The following is a 19,168-nucleotide window of genomic DNA, read 5'->3' on the forward strand; positions in this document are numbered from 1 at the left end:
TTGAAAAATAACATTCGCTGACATAAAAAAATGTAAATATAATTCGCATGTAATTCGCATAGCTTTTATTCCAATGAAAACATATATGCACCAGGATATACAAACTATAAATATAAACAAAATACGCCATCACCAGTGTTGTAAAATGTCATTTGCATTCGTGGCCATCACGTACTAAGAATAGTATTTTCACCGTAGGATCAAAACTTTTGCCATCCCGTCGCACTCTTCTAGTGGAAACTACGGATACAAACAAACAGATCGGTTCCTTTGATGGTTTTGTAGGTTTTTAGGAAGTTCCATTCTTCCCGGAAAATCCGAACAGCGTCGTTTCAACCGACGATCCCATTTATACGGCAGCATTCTGAATTGATGGCGATCTACTTCGTCTTTGTTTTCCGATGGCGGCAAATTGTCCAATGTCTCCATGAGCTGTTTGCAAACAGTTTGTAATTAGTTTTATTTCAAAAGTTTAATTAAAACGAAAATAATACTCACAACTAAATCTTTCGGGATTCATCCGCTCCCATTGTGTTTTGTTCTGCCAACAATGTGACCAAGTTCATTTTCACCCATTAATGGGTAGTAGCTTTGAACTTTGGAATGGAGGAAAAATACACATTATCAAAAAAATAAATGTACCCATTATTTTGACAGTTCCATACACGCTTACTTCAGTTCACCCAAATATGGGTGAAGAGTACCTATAATCGCCAAAAAGTGCACATACCTAGATATGGGTGAAGTGGCATTTACCTATATATGAGTAAACCAACTTTACCCATATTTAGGTAGCTGAGCGATAGCCTATTATAGGTAATTTTCACCCATATTTGAGTGAATTATCATTGTTTTGGTTTGTCGATTAATTGCTGTTTGTTGATTATTATATGATAAAAACAAAAGTAATTTAAACAACAATACGCAAATCATTGGAATTTATTGAAATACATATTAAATTCTTTTATCTAAAATAATATGCTGTAATGGTGCAGCGGTAATGCTTCCACCCATCTGGTTCGGATTTGTGGTACCATATTTGATAGAGAAGGAGCTGACGGGGACACCTGTAGAAAATCGTCGTGTCCGATTCAGAAATTCCTGCTTGATACGACGAATCCGTTTGCTGAGGTAAAAATATCTTTGGGTGATGTGGGCGTACACAGCAAAAAAAGTTGTTGAATATTACATCGAAATCGCTGCAACCAGTTGAATCCATCTGCTGTTGAATATTACACTGTGCGATGTACACGAGAGCCTACTGTGTAATAAACATGCGCGATGTATTTTTTTCGATGTAATCAATTCAACGATGTAATCCGAACAATGTAAAACAATGTGATGTAAAATTGTACCCGGAAATTTTCTGAATTTAATTTTTACGGAAATTTTCTTTTATGAAATAAAATAATTTTGTACCATTTAATTACAATAATATATTTTTGTAACAATAATTTAAATAAATGAATTTGCAAAAAATAACTCTGCTTCTCTGGATCGCGTAGAAAGTGACGGTTTTGCCACACCATCGGACGATTTTCGTAAGAGGAAGGTTCCATTGAGTTACAGCAACAAGTTGATTTCCGTATATTCCTCATGATATAGTTGACTTCAATGTTCTTCATGCAGGACCCCACTATTTGCTTTGTAGATTAACCGTCCGGTATCCTATACGAGAAAAAAAGTTGATTAATTTCTGGTTAAAGTATGAATCCAATCTACTATTTCTAATATAACAACATTTTAGCAATTTCTGTGTATGAAAGCCATTTAAAGGGAATGTATCCTCTCTATTCATTAATTTCTAAGGGAATCCTTCCGGGATACCGCTGGGATTCCTTACAGAATCCTTCTGGAATTTTAAACGAAAATCTCTTGGAATACCGAATCCATCTGGGAAAACAAACAGAAAACTTTCAGTATTGTGAATGATATTCTTCTGGAATATCGAACGGAAAATCTCTGGAACTCTGGAAACGGAATTCGACTGGAATGCCGAACAGGATCCTTCTAGGATTCCAAACGATATCTTTTTGTAACTCCAGAACACTTCTGGGATCTCTACGGGCTTCTTTTAAAATTTCAACACGACTCTGAGAATCCTTCTGTGTTTCCGAAGCGAATCCTAGGATTCCAAAGAATCCTTCTGGTATTCCGAACAAATCCTCATGGTATCATAAACGGATTCCTTCTGGAATTTGGAACGGAGCCTTGTAGGGATTTCGAAGGACATCCTCCTGACATTCTAGTAAGAATCCTTGACGGATTCTCCAATTTTCTAAGGTGGATTCCGATGGGAAACTTTATGGGATTTCGACGGGAATACTTAAGGAGTTCCGATGATAAGCCTTTTGGTATTCAGATGGGAATCTATCTCAGAAAGATGGATGGGATTTTACGGGGAATCTTTCTGCAATTCAGATGACAATCTTTGTAGTTGCAGAATGATCTCTTCGCAATCCAGGAGCATTCCTAGAAAAATTCCTCCGAAGGTCCCTCCCAGGAAATTACTCCGGAGATTCCTTTAGGAAGAGATTACTTCAGGAATTCCTCCAGAGATTCCTCGAAAATTTCCTCCGCAGATTCGTGCAGGAACTCGACCAGAGATCGCTCCATGAATTCCTCCAGAGATTACTTCAGGTATTCCTCCGGACATACCTCCAGGAATTTCTTCGGAGATACCCCCAAGAATCCCTCCAGGGATTCCTTCGGAAATTCCTCTATGATTTTTTCCGGAGATTCCTCCAGGAATTCAATCGGAGATTCCTCGAAAAATTCCCCCGGAGATCCCTCCCAGGAAATTACTTCGGAGATTCCTTTGGGGATTCCTCCAGGAATTTCTCGGGATATTCGTCCAGGAATTCGTCTGGAGATCGCTCCAGGAATTACTCCGGAGATTCATCCAGAAATAATTTCTCCAGGAATTTCTCTGTAGATTCCTCGAAAAATTCCTCCGGAGATTCCTCCAGGAATTCGTCCAGAGATCGCTCCATGAATTCCTCCGAAGATTCCTCCATGAATCCTCCCTTTTAGTATTAATCTGGAGATTCATCCAAGAATTCCTTTGAAGATTTCTCCAGGAATTCGTCTGGAGATTGCTGCAGGAATTGCTCAGGAGATTCCTCCAGGAATTCATCCAGAGATCACTCTTGAAATTCCTCCAATAATTGCTCCGGAGATTCCTCGAAAATTCCTGCGGAAATTCAACATTCCTCCGAAAACGTGTCCATGAGTTCCTCCGGAGATTCCTCCAGGATTTTTTTCCGGAGATTCCTCCGAATATTCCAAATAGAGTTCCCAAGGATATCCTTTTCAGCAATTTACTGCGGAGATTCCTCCAGGAATTCCTTCCAAGATTCCTACAGGAATTCCTCGAGAATTTCCCCCAGAAATTCGTCCAGAGATCACTCCAGAAAGTCCTCCGGAGATTCCTCCAGGAATTTCTCCGTAGATTCCTTGAAAAATTCCTCCAAGAATTACCCCGCAAACTCCTCCAATAATTTGTCCAGGAATTCCTCCGGAGTAAATCCAGTAAATTATTCCCGTGATTCTTCTAAAAATTCCTCGGGAGATTCCTCCAGGAACTTCTCCGGAGATCGATCCATGATTTCCTCCAGAAGCTTCACCAGTAATCCCTCCAGGAATTCCGGCAGAAGTTCCTCCAATAATTTCTCCGGAGATTCCTCCCAGTAAATTGCTTCGGAGATCAAGGTATTCCTACAAAGATTCCTCCAGGCATTTCTCGGGAGATTTTTCCAGGAATTCCTCTGGAGATGCCTCCACGAATTTCTCCGGAGATTCCTCCAGAAATTCTTCCGCAGATACTACCAGTAATTCATTAGGAGATTCCTTCAGGATTACCTCCGGAAGTTCCTGCAGGAATTTCTCCAGAGATCCCTCTCATGAAATTACTCCGGAGATTCCTTCACAAATTCCTTCGGTACTCCAGGATTTTCTCAGGAGATTCGTGCAGGAATTCGTACGGAGGTCGCTCCAGGAATTACTCCGGAGATTCCTTCAGGAATTCCTTCGGAGATTTCTCCAAGAATTCTTCCGGAGATTCCTCTAGCAAACCTTCCGAAGATTCCTCCAACAATTCCTCCAGGAATTACTCCGGAGATTGCTCCAGGAATTCCTTCGAAGATTCCTCCAAGAATTCCTCCGGAGGTTCCATGGCAATTCCTCCGGAGATTCCTCCAGCAACTCTGGAAATTCCTCTACCAATTTCTCCGAAAATTCATCGAAAAATTTCTCCGGAGATTCCTCCAGGAAATCGCCCATAGATCGCTCCATGAATTCCTCCAGGAATTCTTCCGGAGATTCCAACATTTATTCCTCCGGATATCCCTTCATTGTGGTGAATTTTCTCGCCTTCTATTTTTAATTACGGCAGAATAAAGTGCGGCCGAACGTGCGGAAAAATTGAACGCGTCTTTTCGCTCCAAAGATAGTTTTCTGAAAACTATCTTTGGAGCGAAAAGACGCGTTCAATTTTTCCGCACGTTCGGCCGCTCTTTATTCTGCCGTAATTAAGGTGATTATAGAATGAAGCCAGAAATCGGCCATTTTGTAAACCACGTGCTTTTCCAATATTTTTTTCAAGAGCACGAGATGAAAGAACCATAACGCGTATGGGGCTGAAATAATGGTAGATCGTTTGCTTCGTTATGCTGAACAATCATAATTTGAGTTTCGGCACTGTACAAAAACTATTAAGCCAGATTTGGGGTTTTGGAAATGTATGTAGATAAGCGTGTGGTGAATTTGAAATTCACCACGGGCTTCATTCTATAATCACCTTAAAAATGGAAGGCGAGAAAATTCACCACACCTTCCAGTAAATTACTCCGGAGATTCCTCCATGAATTCCTTCGAAGATTTCTACAGAAATTTCTCCAGAAATTTCTCCACCAGGAATTCATTCAGGAACTTCAAACAACTTTTTCAAGTGCCAGCCAGGCCACCACCACCTCCGCATGATCTACCTAGGATTCGACGTATAACACGCGTCAATCCTAAGCATGAAATCGAATAAAGTCCCAGGGGTCGATCGCATATCAGCCGAGATGATCAAAGCCATGACATCCGCTCAACTACTTTATTTTATTATCAGACTAAGGTCGGAGTAGCCTGTGCTGCACATAAAAGTCTTCTCCATTCAGCTCGGTCCATGGCTGCACTTCGCCAACCACGCAGTCTGCGGAGGGTCTGCAAATCGTCCTCCACCTGATCGATCCACCTTGCCCGCTGTGCACCTCGCCTTCTTGTTCCCGTCGGATCGTTGTCGAGAACCATTTTCACCGGATTACTGTCCGACATTCTGGCTACGTGCCCGGCCCACCGCAGTCTTCCGATTTTCGCGGTGTGAACGATGGATGGTTCTCCCAACAGCTGATGCAACTCGTGGTTCATTCGCCTCCTCCACGTACCGTCCGCCATCTGCACCCCACCATAGATGGTACGCAACACTTTCCTTTCGAAAACTCCCAGTGCGCGTTGGTCCTCCAAGAGCATCGTCCAGGTCTCGTGTCCGTAGAGAAATACCGGTCTTATAAGCGTTTTGTAGATAGTCAGTTTGGTACGGCGGAGAACTTTATTCGATCGGAGCGTCTTACGGAGTCCAAAGTACGTACGATTTCCAGCCACTATGCGCCTCCGAATTTCTCTGCTGGTATCGTTATCGGCGGTCACCAGTGAGCCCAAGTACACGAATTCTTCAACCACCTCGATTTCGTCACCACCGATAGAAACTCGTGGTGGGTGGCTTACATTGACCTCTCTTGAGCCTCTTCCTATCATGTACTTCGTCTTCGTCGTGTGGATGACTAGTCCAATCCGTTTAGCTCCGCTTTTCAGTCTGATGTAGGCTTCCTCCATCCTCTCAAAGTTACGTGCCATGATATCAATGTCGTCGGCGAAACCAAATAACTGGACGGACTTCGTGAAAATCGTACCTCTCGTGTCAATCCCTGCCCTTCGTATTACTCCCTCCAAAGCGATGTTGAATAGCAGACACGAGAGACCATCACCTTGCCGTAACCCTCTACGCGTTTCGAAGAGACTCGAGAATGCCCCTGAAACTCGAACTACGCACATCACCCGATCCATCGTCGCCTTGATCAACCGTATCAGTTTATCCGGAAATCCGTTTTCGTGCATTAGCTGCCATAGCTGGTCCCGATCGATTGTATCATATGCGGCTTTGAAGTCGATAAATAGATGATGTGTGGGCACGTTGTATTCGCGGCATTTCTGTAATACCTGACGTATGGCGAACACCTGGTCTGTGGTAGAGCGTTCACCCATAAATCCCGCCTGGTACTGCCCCACGAACTCTCTTGCAATTGGTGTTAGTCGGCGGCATAAAATTTGGGAGACTACCTTGTAGGCGGCGTTCAGCAATGTGATTGCGCGGTAGTTGCTACAATCCAGCTTATCGCCCTTTTTGTAGATGGGACACACGACGCCTTCCATCCACTCCTGCGGCAGAATCTCATCCTCCCAAACCTTGGTAATCACCCAGTGCAGCGCTCCAGCCAGTGCCTCACCATCGTATTTAAATAGCTCTCCTGGTAGTTGGTCAACTCCAGGGGCTTTGTTGTTTTTCAGCTGGCCGATCTCCTCCTGGATTTCCTGGAGATTCGGAGCCGGAAGTCGCATGTCCTGCGCGCGTGCTCCTAGGTGCATTACCATACCGCCATCGTTGTCTGCCATATCGCCATTCAGGTGCTCTTCGTAGTGCTGTGGCCACCTTTGGATCACCTCACGCTCGTTTGTAAGAAGGTTCCCGTTTATGTCCTTACACATATCGGGCTGTGACACGTGGCCCTTACGTGAACGGTTCAACTTCTAATAGAACTTTCGTGCGTTATTAGCGCGGTACAGTTCCTCCGTCTCTTCACGGTCTCGATCTTCCTGCTGGCGCTTTTTCCTCCGGAAAATCGAGTTTTGTCTGTTCCGCGCCCGTTTGTATCGTGCCTTGTTCGCCCTCGTGTTGCAGCAATCTCGCCCATGCTGCATTCTTCTCCTCAACTAACTGCTCACATTCGCCGGCATACCAGTCGTTTCTCTGATCCGGAGCCACTGTGCCTAGTGCAGCGGTTGCGGTGCTTCCAATGGGGGATCGAATATCTCTCCAGCCATCTTTAAGAGATGCTGTGCCTCTAGCTGCTCTTCCGTTGGGAATGCCACTTCCAGCTGCTGCGTGTAGTCTTGGGCTAGTCTACCGTCTTGTAGCCACCCAATGTTTAGCCGCGGCGGACGCCTTCGACGCATGTTGATCACCGTCGAGAGTTTTGAGCGCAGACATACTGCAACGAGGTAGTGGTCGGATTCAATATTCGCACTGCGGTAAGTGCGTACGTTCGTGATGTCGGAGGGCCGTCGTGTCAGGGTTGTTCAGCGTCCCACCAAACACCAGGACTTGGGCTTGTGCGCTTTGAGCGGCACACGGTCGCTTTGGCGGAGCCTACTTGCGGATTCATGCAGCTTTTTATAGAGGTTTAACAGGGCCCACTGTCAAACCCCACCACATCCTAGGCAGGCGCCACAACTCGCAGATGGCCTGGGGAGGGATCGTCAAGTCCTTGGACATAGTCCTTGCTGCCTGCTGCCCCGCTCAACTACTGCATCGTTTATTTCGTGATATCTGGGACACCGCAACTTTCCCGGTCGACCAAAACCAGAACCGTTATATAAATATTAATAAAATTCGATAAAACAACAACAGATTATCGTAACATGATAACCAGACATCCATCGATCTAAAAACTAGTTATGTAATAGATTTGTGGGGCATTACTGACACTATATTAATACGAGTTAGTACGAGCACAATTAGTTCTTGGAATTTGTTTTGTGATTTCCTAGACGTGAATTTCAATATAATTTCGAACTGTTCGAACTCTCGCAATACATTCTCAGAACTAACTCACTCATATATGTTTTTGTACAATGTCAACCAAGTAGGATGAGTATTTAGTATTATCTGGCTCCTACACACTTGCTTCATCACCAACGGCGCTTGATGAATTAGGGTTGTGTGAGATTGTGCCAGTTGGTCGTCAGATCCCAACCCAACTACATTAGCGAAGAGAGATCGCCTTTCGAGTTCAGTACATTCAAAGTCAATTGCCTATGTTCCGGGTATTGAGCCACCCGGAGTGGAAATTAAGTACTATGTCTGAAACTCGATTATGCATATGCACAACATGTGATAGATTATGTTCGGAAAAGGTATTGGAGAAAAACCGCTACCTTTCGTCCCTCCCAGTTGTTCTTCAATAACTGCATCCGTTACGGAGGTTGATCCACGGACCTTGACTCTATGGAGTTCGTAGACTACCTGGAGCCCACGACAACAACAAGAACTACTTGGAATACAAACATATACCAAGTGAGGGTCACGCTGCTTGTTTATTCTTCGATAACTGCCTCCATTACGGAGATTGATCCAAAGAGAGAACTACATGGAATACAAACATATACCAAGAAGGGGTTACAAAACTTGTTTATTCTTCGACAACTGCCTCCATTACGAAGATAGATGCACAGAACTTGACTCTATGGAGTTCGTAGACTACCTAGAACCAATGACAACAACAAGAACTACTTAGAATACAAACATACACCAAGAAGAGGTCACGCAACTTGTTTATTCTTCGTTAACTGCCTCCATTACAGAGATTGATCCGAAGACCTTGACTGTATGGAGTTCGTAGACTACCTGGAATCAATGACAGCAACAAGAACTACTTGGAATGCAAACATGTTTTAAGAAAAGGTCATTGGATGACCCGGAACATATACTGTGAAAGCAGTATATGCTTAGCACCATAAAGAGCATGTACTGTTTTTGAATTTGCACGATAGACCTTTGGTTACGTTAGCAGACCATAAGATCTTATTCCAGGGATTTTTTGGATGACTGAGGCCTTACTCCAGGGGTTTTTGGAGACCCAGAATATATACTGTGAACACCGACTATTCTAAGAAGCGCAATGAGCATGTAATATATTTGAAACTGGTTGATAGTCCTTCGGTTACTTGTGTAGACTCTTAAGCCTTACTTCAAAGATTCCTTGCATAACCATGAACAAAAGCTGTAGACCTTGACAATGGGCAAAAAGTATATGAGTTTCTGTTTCCAAAACTGTCAAAATTATCCAAATCGGTTGAAAATTGTTAAAGTTATGAAGATATCAATTTATGGAAACACGGGTACCCTGTCGGCCATCCACGTGATAAAAAATACCAGATGCCCCTCCCCACGTCCCTCCTCATTGTATCTGGAGTTCTTAGATGTCACCGAGTTTCAGCTTTCAGCTACAGTGCCCGTTCGATTATTGCAAAATATTTACATTGCATTTAACGAATGGCATTCGATAATTGCAACAACTGACAGATGCCAAATCGAATGTCATTAAAGCGAAGGGGCATATCAATGTTTATTTTTATCAGTGCCCATCGAAGTGGTTTCAACGAGTCGACGGATTGCAGGTATGTAAATAATAGATTGCATAATTCCTTAATGATTTACGATTTCTTAGGCTTAGATACCAAAAATGGTAAATGATCAACAACAATAAGATGTGGTTCTCTTCCAGCTCAATCGAAAAAGGATGCAAACAACAAAGCATCCGGCACTGCTTCATTCGGAACAGCCTCGAATCATGTGTCCGGCGCAGATTCGGCCCCAGCATGTGAAATCAATGATTTGTCTCGCAGCTCAACCCCGGCAACCCCAGCAACTTTTAAATTCTTTTATGCATTACCATTGGAAAGCCCCCCGCTTAAAATGACAGACCGATTTTTTGACATCTGAAAGTGACGGTTATCTGCTTTTTAATTGCAACACGTTGCAATAATCGAACTTGCAATTAAAAAGCGTTGCAATAATCGAACGGGCACTGTATAAAAATTCATTGAAATATCACCACTTGAAGTTGAAAAAGGAACACGGGTACCCCGTCGGCCGCATAAGGGTTAAAGCGATAGCTGGACAACGCTCAGGATGGAGATCTTTCAAGTCGGCCCTTTGCACCATCGGAGGTATACAGAATTCATAAGCAAACAAAAAAAGAAATGGTAACTTGGTTTAGAAACCTCACAGTTAATAACTGTGGAAGTGCTTGATGAATAATAAGCTGCGAGTCGGCAATGTCCCAGTGGGGGATGTATTGTCAATGAAGAAGAAGAAAAAGAAGATTCTGTTCAACAGAGATTGAGACCGCTTGAAGAGTCCTTCGTAGGCGAATAGCAGCCAAGTTTTCGTGAGGGCCTATCAACGACGATCCAATATTTACCCTGAGTAATCCTTGATAAATTCCGGGAGTACAACTTACAGACACATCATCTGTTTATTGATTTCAAGGCGGCGTACGATTCAGTGAAACGGAATGTATTATGGCTAATTATCCTAAAATATGGTTACCCGGCGAAACTGATAAGGCTGATTCGTGTAACGTTGGACGGATCGAATTCAAGTGTAAGGTTTGCGGATAAAATATCGACATCATTTGATACCTTGAATGGATTGAAGCAGGGTGATGCACTCTCGAATCTACTGTTCAATGCTGCGATCGAGGGAGCGATTAGGAGCGCTGGTGTGCAAAAAAGTGGTACCATTGTCACAAGATCGCATATGCTCCTGGGCTTTGCGGACGATATCGATATTATCGGGATTGATAGCCGTGCCGAGGAATCGGGTTTTGTGCCTTTTAATAAGGAGACAGAGTGGATTGGACTCACGATCAATGCCAGCAAAACGAAGTACATGGTCAATGGCAATCAACGTGGATTCATTAGTGATGATGGTTGTGAAAAGTGGTAGAAGAATTTGTATCTTGGAACATTAGTGACGTGCGAAAATGATATTACTCGCGAGGTGAAAAGATGTATTGCAGCTGCAGATAGGGTTTATTACGGACTTCGTAACCAGTTTAAGTCCCGTATTCTACTAACGAAGTCATAGACGTTAAAAGAGGGTGATAGAAGTGTTTTCGGAGTGTTTGAGCGTAAGGTGCTGCGGACAATACTTGATGGTAAACAGTAGAATGGTATCTGGCGGCGTCGCATGAATCACGAATTGTACCAGGTGTATAAAGGGCTAGATATTGTTAAGCTTATACAACACGGCAGACTACGGTGGGCTTGACACGTTGTTTGTATGCCGGATGAACGTCAAGCAAAGATAACATTTAGTAGAGAACCCGGAAGAAGCCATTGGCTTCGTGGAAGGCCGCGTACACGATGGCTTTTTGCAGTTGAAAAGCACCTGAGGGCGCTCAACGTTCCGGGCGACTGGAAATGATTGGCCAAGGATCGAGTCCAGTTCGGCGTAGTTTCATCGAAGAGCTGTAGTATCGAAGAGCCATCAAGTATCAAGTTAGTGCGGGCTCCAGAATAAACTGCGGCCAAAAATTCACACTCGCGGCGAATAATGAACCATGAGCTCGCCCTACTCTTCGGTGAACCTAGTACACCCAGTTCTTTTTTTAAACGGGTGGGTTTTAGACGATTAAGACCTTTAGCGTTGGGAATCCACAAAGTATTTTCTCAAACTGATTTTCCAAATACGAAGCCTACTATGTTCCATCCCTAATTAACCACAGATTCCGTTTGGAATTCCCAAGGGATTCCATTGGGAATCCTCAAAAGATTCCGTTGCAAATCCTTAAATGGGAATTACCAAAAGATTCCTTTGGGAATCGGCAAAGGATTCCGTTGAAAATAGTCCGTGTCCGTGTCGAATCCCCAAAGGATTGCGTTGGGATTCTTATAAAAATTGTATTTAAACTGAGAAACTTCAAAGGATTTCACCGAGAATCTTCAAAATATTTCGCTAGGAATCCCCAAAAGATTCCGTTAGAAATCATCAAATAAATCCGTTGTGAATTGTCCAAGGATTCCGTTTGGAATCCTCAAAAGATTTCGTTGGGAATCCTCAAAGGATTGCGTTAGGATTCTTAGAATAATTGTATTGAAATCTTAAAGATTTCGTTGGGAATCCCCGAAAGATACAGTTGCAAAACATCATAAATCCGTTGTAGATTGCCAAAGGATTCCGTTGGGAATCCTCAAAGAACTCCGTTGGAAATCCCCAAAGGATTGCGTTGAGATTTTTAGAACAATTGCATGGAAATTGAGAATCCCCCAAGGATTCTATTTCGAATCTTCAAAAGATGTCGTTGAAAATCCCCAAAGGATTCTGTTGGGAATCCCCAAAGGATTCTGTTTGAATCCCCAAACAAATCTATTGGGAATCTCCGCTGATTTGCGTTTAAAGTTTGCGGAATTATCAAGAAACAAGTCTGGCACTATCTGAATATGTGTAAAAAATCGTTTGTCTGTATAATACTCACGTTACGCTGTCGCGAATCGGCAAATTTAAGCAACCGTGCAGTCCTTTGCCAGGATGTATTCCGCTGTGAAGATGCCGACCTACAAGGACCATTGAACTGCACATTCCTCAGATCCGTATAGAACGGATACACACCATCGAGCTTGGGAAAGTCGTAGAAATTCTGCTGGGAGTGCGCGTTTAACGCACGGATCCTGGTGTCTGTGGACCATCGTTCTGATGATGCTTGTGGATCACCGTCGGAGTTGCCTACTGGTTCCAAGGCTAGTTCAGCACCGCAATGTCGATATGAAGGCCTAAAAGGAATACGAAAAGAGGTTAGAAAATTGTTGGTGTGATGTCGTTTAGAAACATCAAATTTTACATATTCAATTTAACTTACCTTTGGTGGCGGCACCAACCTGGTTCTCTTGAAGGTGTAGTAGATGGCCAATTTCACGATTTTTCCGCATTTTGTCACGAAAAACGCAAAACAAACAATGAAATTTGTGAAATTTGTTTCCTTTCCGAACCGAAACAACCGAACGATCGGCATCGACATCGAAGTGAAACGACATCTGAGGCAGTGCTGCTAGATTTAAATTTGCATTATCTTCAAATGTGATATCACACAGAACTTGTGTAATAATACACAAATATATTAGAATCATATGGTTGCAGCTGTTTCTATGTAATATTACGTTTCTAAATATTTGATTATTACACAAATACTATGTGCAGCCAACAGACAGGTTTCGGGTTTGTGTAATTGATGGACGATGTAATAGTGCATACAAAAAGATGCTATAATGTATCTATTTTTAGCATTTACATTGGTTTTCCGTTACATCGCGTAAATTACGTCGATGTATTTTACAATAATTTTTGCTGTGTAGGTTGTAGGTATCTGTTTATACGGATGATTGGAAGAGAAAAAATATGTCATTGCGAGTTTGCGTATATCTATAGATTATAATTTAACATACCTGTTGATGTGAAGGGTAGGGTACGTTGCACACCGACACGGTGGTTTCCTTCTGCACTTCTTATTATTTTAGCTCACAGGAAGTCCGGAAGTTTCAGCTCACAAGAGATTAGATTGTTTTTTGTTTAGGATAATAATTGGATTTCATACTTTGTGGTAGTCGCAGAAGCCGATCCTGTGATCTCTCTCCCACTTGAGGCTGGTAGAAAAATGAAAAGTCATTATGTGTACATACAAGGATCATAATTCAACTCACCATTTGCTGTAACGGAGCGGACTTCGATGGCTGTCCATACCGTTCGGGTCGATCTGTATCCCGGCAACTATTTAAATTCTTCAATGTTCCAGGACCAGTTAAACGAGCTTTTGCCTTATCGTGTCCCATGCTAGAGGCATACAGCGGTTTCTGACTAGGCGATTGGCTTATGCACTCCATCGTTGATTTGGTGCCCCGGGGCTCCGGAAGATGCGGCTGTGTTCGTGGTTTTGATTATCTATTAATAAATTAGATGCAAAGAATACCGACATTATATTTATTATTATTTATATAAATTTTTATTTACTCACTTTTATTGTTGGGCCAGTCGACCGATACTCGTTTCTTTGGAACCACAAATGGCTTTCAACTTTCAGTCAAATAGAGGCTGAGTCGAACAATAACGCTTACATTTTTTCACCCATATATGGGTAACCTATTTTACCCATATATTGGTAAAGCAACTTTTCTTGTAATATGAGTGAAATTCACTGATTTTCGCGGTACATTTTACCCATAATTTAGGTAAATTACGCATTACTCAAATATGGGTGAAACGAGTACCTATAAATAGGTAAATTGATCTAAGCGTGTATATCAGTAAATAATGGGTCCTTTTTACTCTTTAATGAGTATTGTCGATTTACAGTGTAGACTTTTTCAAATATTACGCGAGAAATCAGTAAACATAAACAATAACAGTGGAATGTTTTCCGGGGTTTCTGTAGTTTTTCGAGTTTTCCGGTTTTGCGTAAAAAGATTATAAAATATGAACAACAAAATTATTATTCGAGGATATCCGGACGTTTGTCGAATATGTCTTGTTGAAAGAAGTGAAGCTGAATCATTCACCTCGTTGAACAACAAATTACAGGGAGGCTCTAGTTATTGGAAAGCTCTTTCGGACCTTTGTGGTTCTTTGAACTGCGACGAGGAATTTTGCGAGGTAAGTTTGTTGATTCGCTGTCCCATGGAGGAACTGATCAGATTAATATTTCTTCTAGAATGCCAAGAGCGAATGCCAAGCTCATAGCATTTGCAGTAACTGTACACAGCAAATTGATGTCTTACAAGCCTTCAGGTTGGAAACTATTTCGAATCAGCTGTTTTTGAAGGCCTGGATCGCTTATCAATGCCGAGCGAATGCTGACCCGTTGAAAGATCTGTTTCACAATCAAACGAGGTATTTTGGTAAACTTTTATGTACCTACTCGTTTTGTTGCCTCGTCCATCCCGTAATTCTCTTGCATTTATTTATTTCCTTTTCCTTATCTAGAAGCTCATAGAACTCGTCCTTCACATCATCATTGGTAGCGCCTGCTCGCGTATAATGTAGCTTTTTATAGAAATGCTGCTTTTTCTGTTTCATTAATCTTTAATCTCTATTTTCATCTATCCATCGCAACAGGTATCATAATTCAATTCGCAAAACCCTTCGTCGCCTTGGTGTGCTTGAGAAAGATGACACAGTCCTCACTAGCTTGATTACCGACTCAGAGAAGGTTGATGGCAGCGATCTACTAATTAAGGTGGAAGTGAAGACTGAATCGGAGGAAACAATCGACCCATTTGCGGATTCTCTATATGTTATGAACGATGATAACAATGACCATGAAAATAAACAACTCCAAACGAGTGACGATGAGCAAGACGGATCGGTCACAGGTTCAACTCATAATGCAAAGATTGGGGATACCGAAAATCCGAAAAATCGAAAAAGAAATATCGATCGATTGATCGACGGTGTTCGAACGCGACCATGTTATCTTGCTAACTGCGAGCCGATACCGTTAGGCCGAGCAGAGGAACATACTCGCGAGAAGCACCGAGCCTATTGCAAGCTTTGCGGTATGGTGTTCCAATCCCACACACAAACCGTTCACCATTGGGCAATCCACAAGAACGACGAGGACCGCATCCTGTGTGAGGTGTGTGAGAAACCATTTTGGCGAGAGTTGGACCTGAAGTTGCATAGACGGGAGTTCCACGGGATAGACGTTGCCAATCACGAGTGTCCTTACTGCGGGGAAAAGTTTAAAAGGTATATTTTCATACAGAAGCTATCGTTTTACACGGAATTTTATCCCATAGCATCGAAAGTTTTTTTTTCAATGTATGTTCAATTTTTGATAGTGTACATAGCTTTATATTTAATGATAGATTGGTTAGGCATTGATAAGCAGTACTTTTTCGCATGTAACCGATATACTAGGTATCTCCACACATGCTATCTCGTAGACAGGGGCGATGCCTTTGATCGCTATTGAATTTCAAATTGATCATTGCATTCAAAACTTATGAAGAAAAGGGAGATTTTAACTAAAAAGGTTAGTAACTTGGCTAAATCCGGGACAGGCATTATCACTACTAGGTGAATTAATTTGTTTTTTTTTTTTAATAAAAAAAAAGTCTCAATGACTGTCATACAATTTCCAAACATTATGGCGAATAACCATGAGCTTCCATATACTTGTGTTGTGTAAATAGGTGTACCTCCATTGGGGGTGACAATGGGTCTGGGGGTTGAGAATGGGTTATCGCTCTCACCGGCAGTCTGGAGGTAGTAGAACAAAATTGTCCAAAAAAGGTCTCTTATGTTTTAGTCTTCTTGTCCTCAGATGCATTGAATCTATTCTACAAGCATTCTTAGTGGTTGAAACAGTGACCCATTGTCACCCCCGACGAAGGTAAATGTGTATTAATTGGTGTATGAAATTGCTGTAAAATAGATTAAAACTAGACTAACATTCGAAAAGGGCGTAACAGCCAAAATTTATTCCTTTTGATTCTTTTTCCACATATATAGCTATATTGTAGACGAAGAATCAGAAGGAATAAATTTTGGCTGTTACGCCCTTTTCAAATGTTGGTCTAGAAAAGATAGGAAACCACGCTAAAATGATAGAAGGATTAACAAATGAATAATGCTTAAAATAAATTCCGGATCAATTTGTATCAAATGTTTCTATATTTCAGGAAAGTCGATATGTTAAAACATCGCGAAATCCATACCGGATGCAAATTCTGCATCAAGCAGTGCAGTTCGTATCGGGCAATGTTGAAACACGCGAGACAGCATCATCGAAACGAGTTACTTCCGTGCAATTCGTGCCAGGCCACGTTTCTCAGTACCAAAGAGTTAACTGCGCATGAAACGATGCATGCAGATGGACGAGTGGAGAATTGTATTCAGTTCCCGTTGAAGAACTGGACCGCAGCACATTGCCAAACTTGCGAGAGAGATTTGTTCAGTGTTGAATACTTGCAACGTCACATGGAGAACGATCACAAGCAGGGGTCAGCTAAGAAACCGATCAGGCAGAAGAATTTCAAAAGGCGTTCTAAAGAAGAGTTAGATCTGTTGGAATACAAGTTCAAGTGCAGTGATTGCTCTGCTCGATTCCGTTTGAGGTCGTCGCTCAGGAGTCATTGGAGGAAAAATCATAGCGGATTGAAGTTCATTTGCGAGCACTGCGGCATTAGTTTCAAATCCAAACACGAAATGCTGACTCACGAATTATATTTGCACAGCACAAAAAGGCCGTTTGCTTGCGATTTTTGTGAGAAGCGCTGTCACACGAAGAACGATCTTGCGATCCATCGCAGAAGCCACACCAACGAGAAGCCATACAAGTGCTGGCACGAGGGTTGTGACAAAGCTTACAAAACAAGGTCGGCTGTAACCAAACATTACCGAATCCATTCAGGTGAGAAACCGTACAAATGTTCCTATGGTGGTTGCGACAAATCGTACGCTTGCAGTCAATTACTAAAGGTGCACGTTCGGAAGCACACGCTGGAGAAGCCGTTTAAATGTTATTATTGTGAGTTGTATTTTAATTCCACCAATAATCGCAGCAAGCATTGTCACAGACACCACGTTGGATTACCCATTGGAAGAGAGTGGGAGAAGCTGAACAAGCATCCTAAAAGGAGCGAGGATGTAGAGTCGGCCGTTACTAAGAACTCGAATACTGCTAAGCAAAATGTTACAACAGTTAAAGCTGAAATAAAGGCGTAATGACCACGAATAGAAAAAAAGTGTATTTCGACACAGATGCGGGATCACAATGTGTTGAAGGTTGTGTACAGTTACTGTTTGTTTTTATTGTAGCACTGAATAAAGTCAACTACTTAACCTTGTACTTCATAGCATTTTGTTTTTCGAAAATGTCACCATGAAATACTTTTGAAATAGTAAACTACTACGGTATTTTGCTCCACGAGAAGGAAATGGGAAGTAAATTACTTTTCTTAGATCAACTGGTCAAACTGGACGTTGATTATGCTGAAGTTGAACAACCGGCCTTTGATCCTCAACCTGCACCAATCACGCGCCTTCTCCATTCGGCTCGGTCCATGGCTACACGTCGCCAACCACGCAGTCTACGGAGGGTCCGCAAGTCATCTTCCACCTGATCGAACCACCGCGGTCTCGTGTCCGTAGAGGACTACCGGTCTAATGAGCGTTTTGTAGATTGTCAGTTTGGTACGGCGGCGAAATCTACGGAGCGTCTTGCGGAGTCCAAAGGACGTACGATTTCCAGCCACTATGCACCAGTGAGCCCAAGTACACAAATTCTTCTACCACTTCAATTTTGTCATTACCGATGCAAACCCGCCATGGGTGGCTCGCATTGTCTTCTCTTGAACCTCTTCCTTTCATGTACTTCGTCTTCGACGTGTTGATGACTAGTCCGATCCGCTTAGCTTCCCTCTTCAGTCTGGTGTAGACTTACTCCATCTTCTCAAAGTTACGTACCATAATATCTATGTCGTCGGCGAAGCCAAATAGCTGGACGAACTTATTGAAAATTGTATCACTCGTGTTAATCCATGCTCTTCGTATTACCCCTTCCAAAGCGATGTTGAATAGCAGACACGAAAGACCATCACCTTGCCGTAACCCTCTGCGGGTTTCGAAGAGACTCGAGAATGCCCCTGAAACTCGAACTACGCACATCACCCGATCCAACGTCGCTTTGATCAACCGTGTCAGTTTATCCGGAAATCCGTGTTCGTGCATTAGCTGTCATAGCTTGTCCCGATCGATTGTATCATATGCGGCTTTGAAGTCGATGAATAGATGATGTGTGGGCAGGTTGTATTCGCGGCATTTCTGCAGTACTTGGGGAATGGTCCGTGGTGGAGCGTTCGCCCATAAAACCCGCCTGGTACTGCTCCACGAACTCCCTTGCAATTGGTGCCACATCCAGCTGCTGCGTGTATTCTTGGGCTAGTTTACCGCGTGTTGTACAGGTTGTACACCGTCGAGAGTTTTGAGCGCAGGCATACTGCAATGAGGTAGTGGTCGGATTCAATATTCGCACTGCGGTAAGTGCGGACGTTCGTGATATCGGAGAAGAATTTACCGTCGAACGTGGTCGATTTGGTTTTCCGTTTCTTGGTTAGGTGATTTCCATGTGGCTTTGTGGATATTTTTGCTTCGAAGGTAGAAGGTGCTTCGGACTACCATTCCGCGGGAGGCTGCGAAGTTTATGCATCGTTGGCCCTTGTCATTCGATACGGTGTGCAGATTATCCGGTCCGATGACCGGTCTATACATTTCCTCCCTTCCTACCTGTGC

General features: G+C 42.7%; 1 protein-coding gene and 1 long non-coding RNA gene across 2 annotated transcripts; one reads left to right on the forward strand and one right to left on the reverse strand.

Moving 5' to 3' along the window:
• Positions 1 to 1,416: 1,416 nt before the first annotated feature.
• On the reverse strand, positions 1,417 to 14,046 carry LOC134211454 (uncharacterized). The gene is made up of 6 exons (XR_009979024.1): positions 13,893 to 14,046; positions 13,582 to 13,819; positions 13,327 to 13,524; positions 12,744 to 13,247; positions 12,363 to 12,657; positions 1,417 to 1,668 (listed from the first exon to the last, which is right to left on the reverse strand). It is a non-coding gene; the product is annotated as an uncharacterized LOC134211454 (long non-coding RNA).
• A 164-nt stretch (positions 14,047 to 14,210) lies between these two features.
• LOC134211453 (zinc finger protein ZFP2-like) lies at positions 14,211 to 17,726 on the forward strand. The gene is made up of 4 exons (XM_062688322.1): positions 14,211 to 14,527; positions 14,586 to 14,764; positions 14,990 to 15,622; positions 16,558 to 17,726. The coding sequence occupies exons 1-4, from the start codon at positions 14,351 to 14,353 to the stop codon at positions 17,600 to 17,602; spliced, it is 2,034 nt and encodes a 677-aa protein (XP_062544306.1). The 5' UTR covers positions 14,211 to 14,350; the 3' UTR covers positions 17,603 to 17,726.
• The last annotated feature ends 1,442 nt before the right edge of the window (positions 17,727 to 19,168 follow it).

Source organism: Armigeres subalbatus, chromosome 2 (genome assembly GCF_024139115.2).
Source record: "Armigeres subalbatus isolate Guangzhou_Male chromosome 2, GZ_Asu_2, whole genome shotgun sequence".
NCBI classification, from domain to species: Eukaryota; Metazoa; Arthropoda; class Insecta; order Diptera; family Culicidae; genus Armigeres; species Armigeres subalbatus.

What these genes read in the sequence shown, in the direction of transcription:
- LOC134211453 (XM_062688322.1), top strand. Translation starts at nt 14,351, where the DNA reads ATGAACAACAAAATTATTATTCGAGGATATCCGGACGTTTGTCGAATA. An exon ending in CTGTTTCACAATCAAACGAG is followed by an intron (nt 14,765 to 14,989) that starts GTATTTTGGTAA and finishes CCATCGCAACAG; the next exon opens with GTATCATAATTCAATTCGCA. An exon ending in TGCGGGGAAAAGTTTAAAAG is followed by an intron (nt 15,623 to 16,557) that starts GTATATTTTCAT and finishes TCTATATTTCAG; the next exon opens with GAAAGTCGATATGTTAAAAC.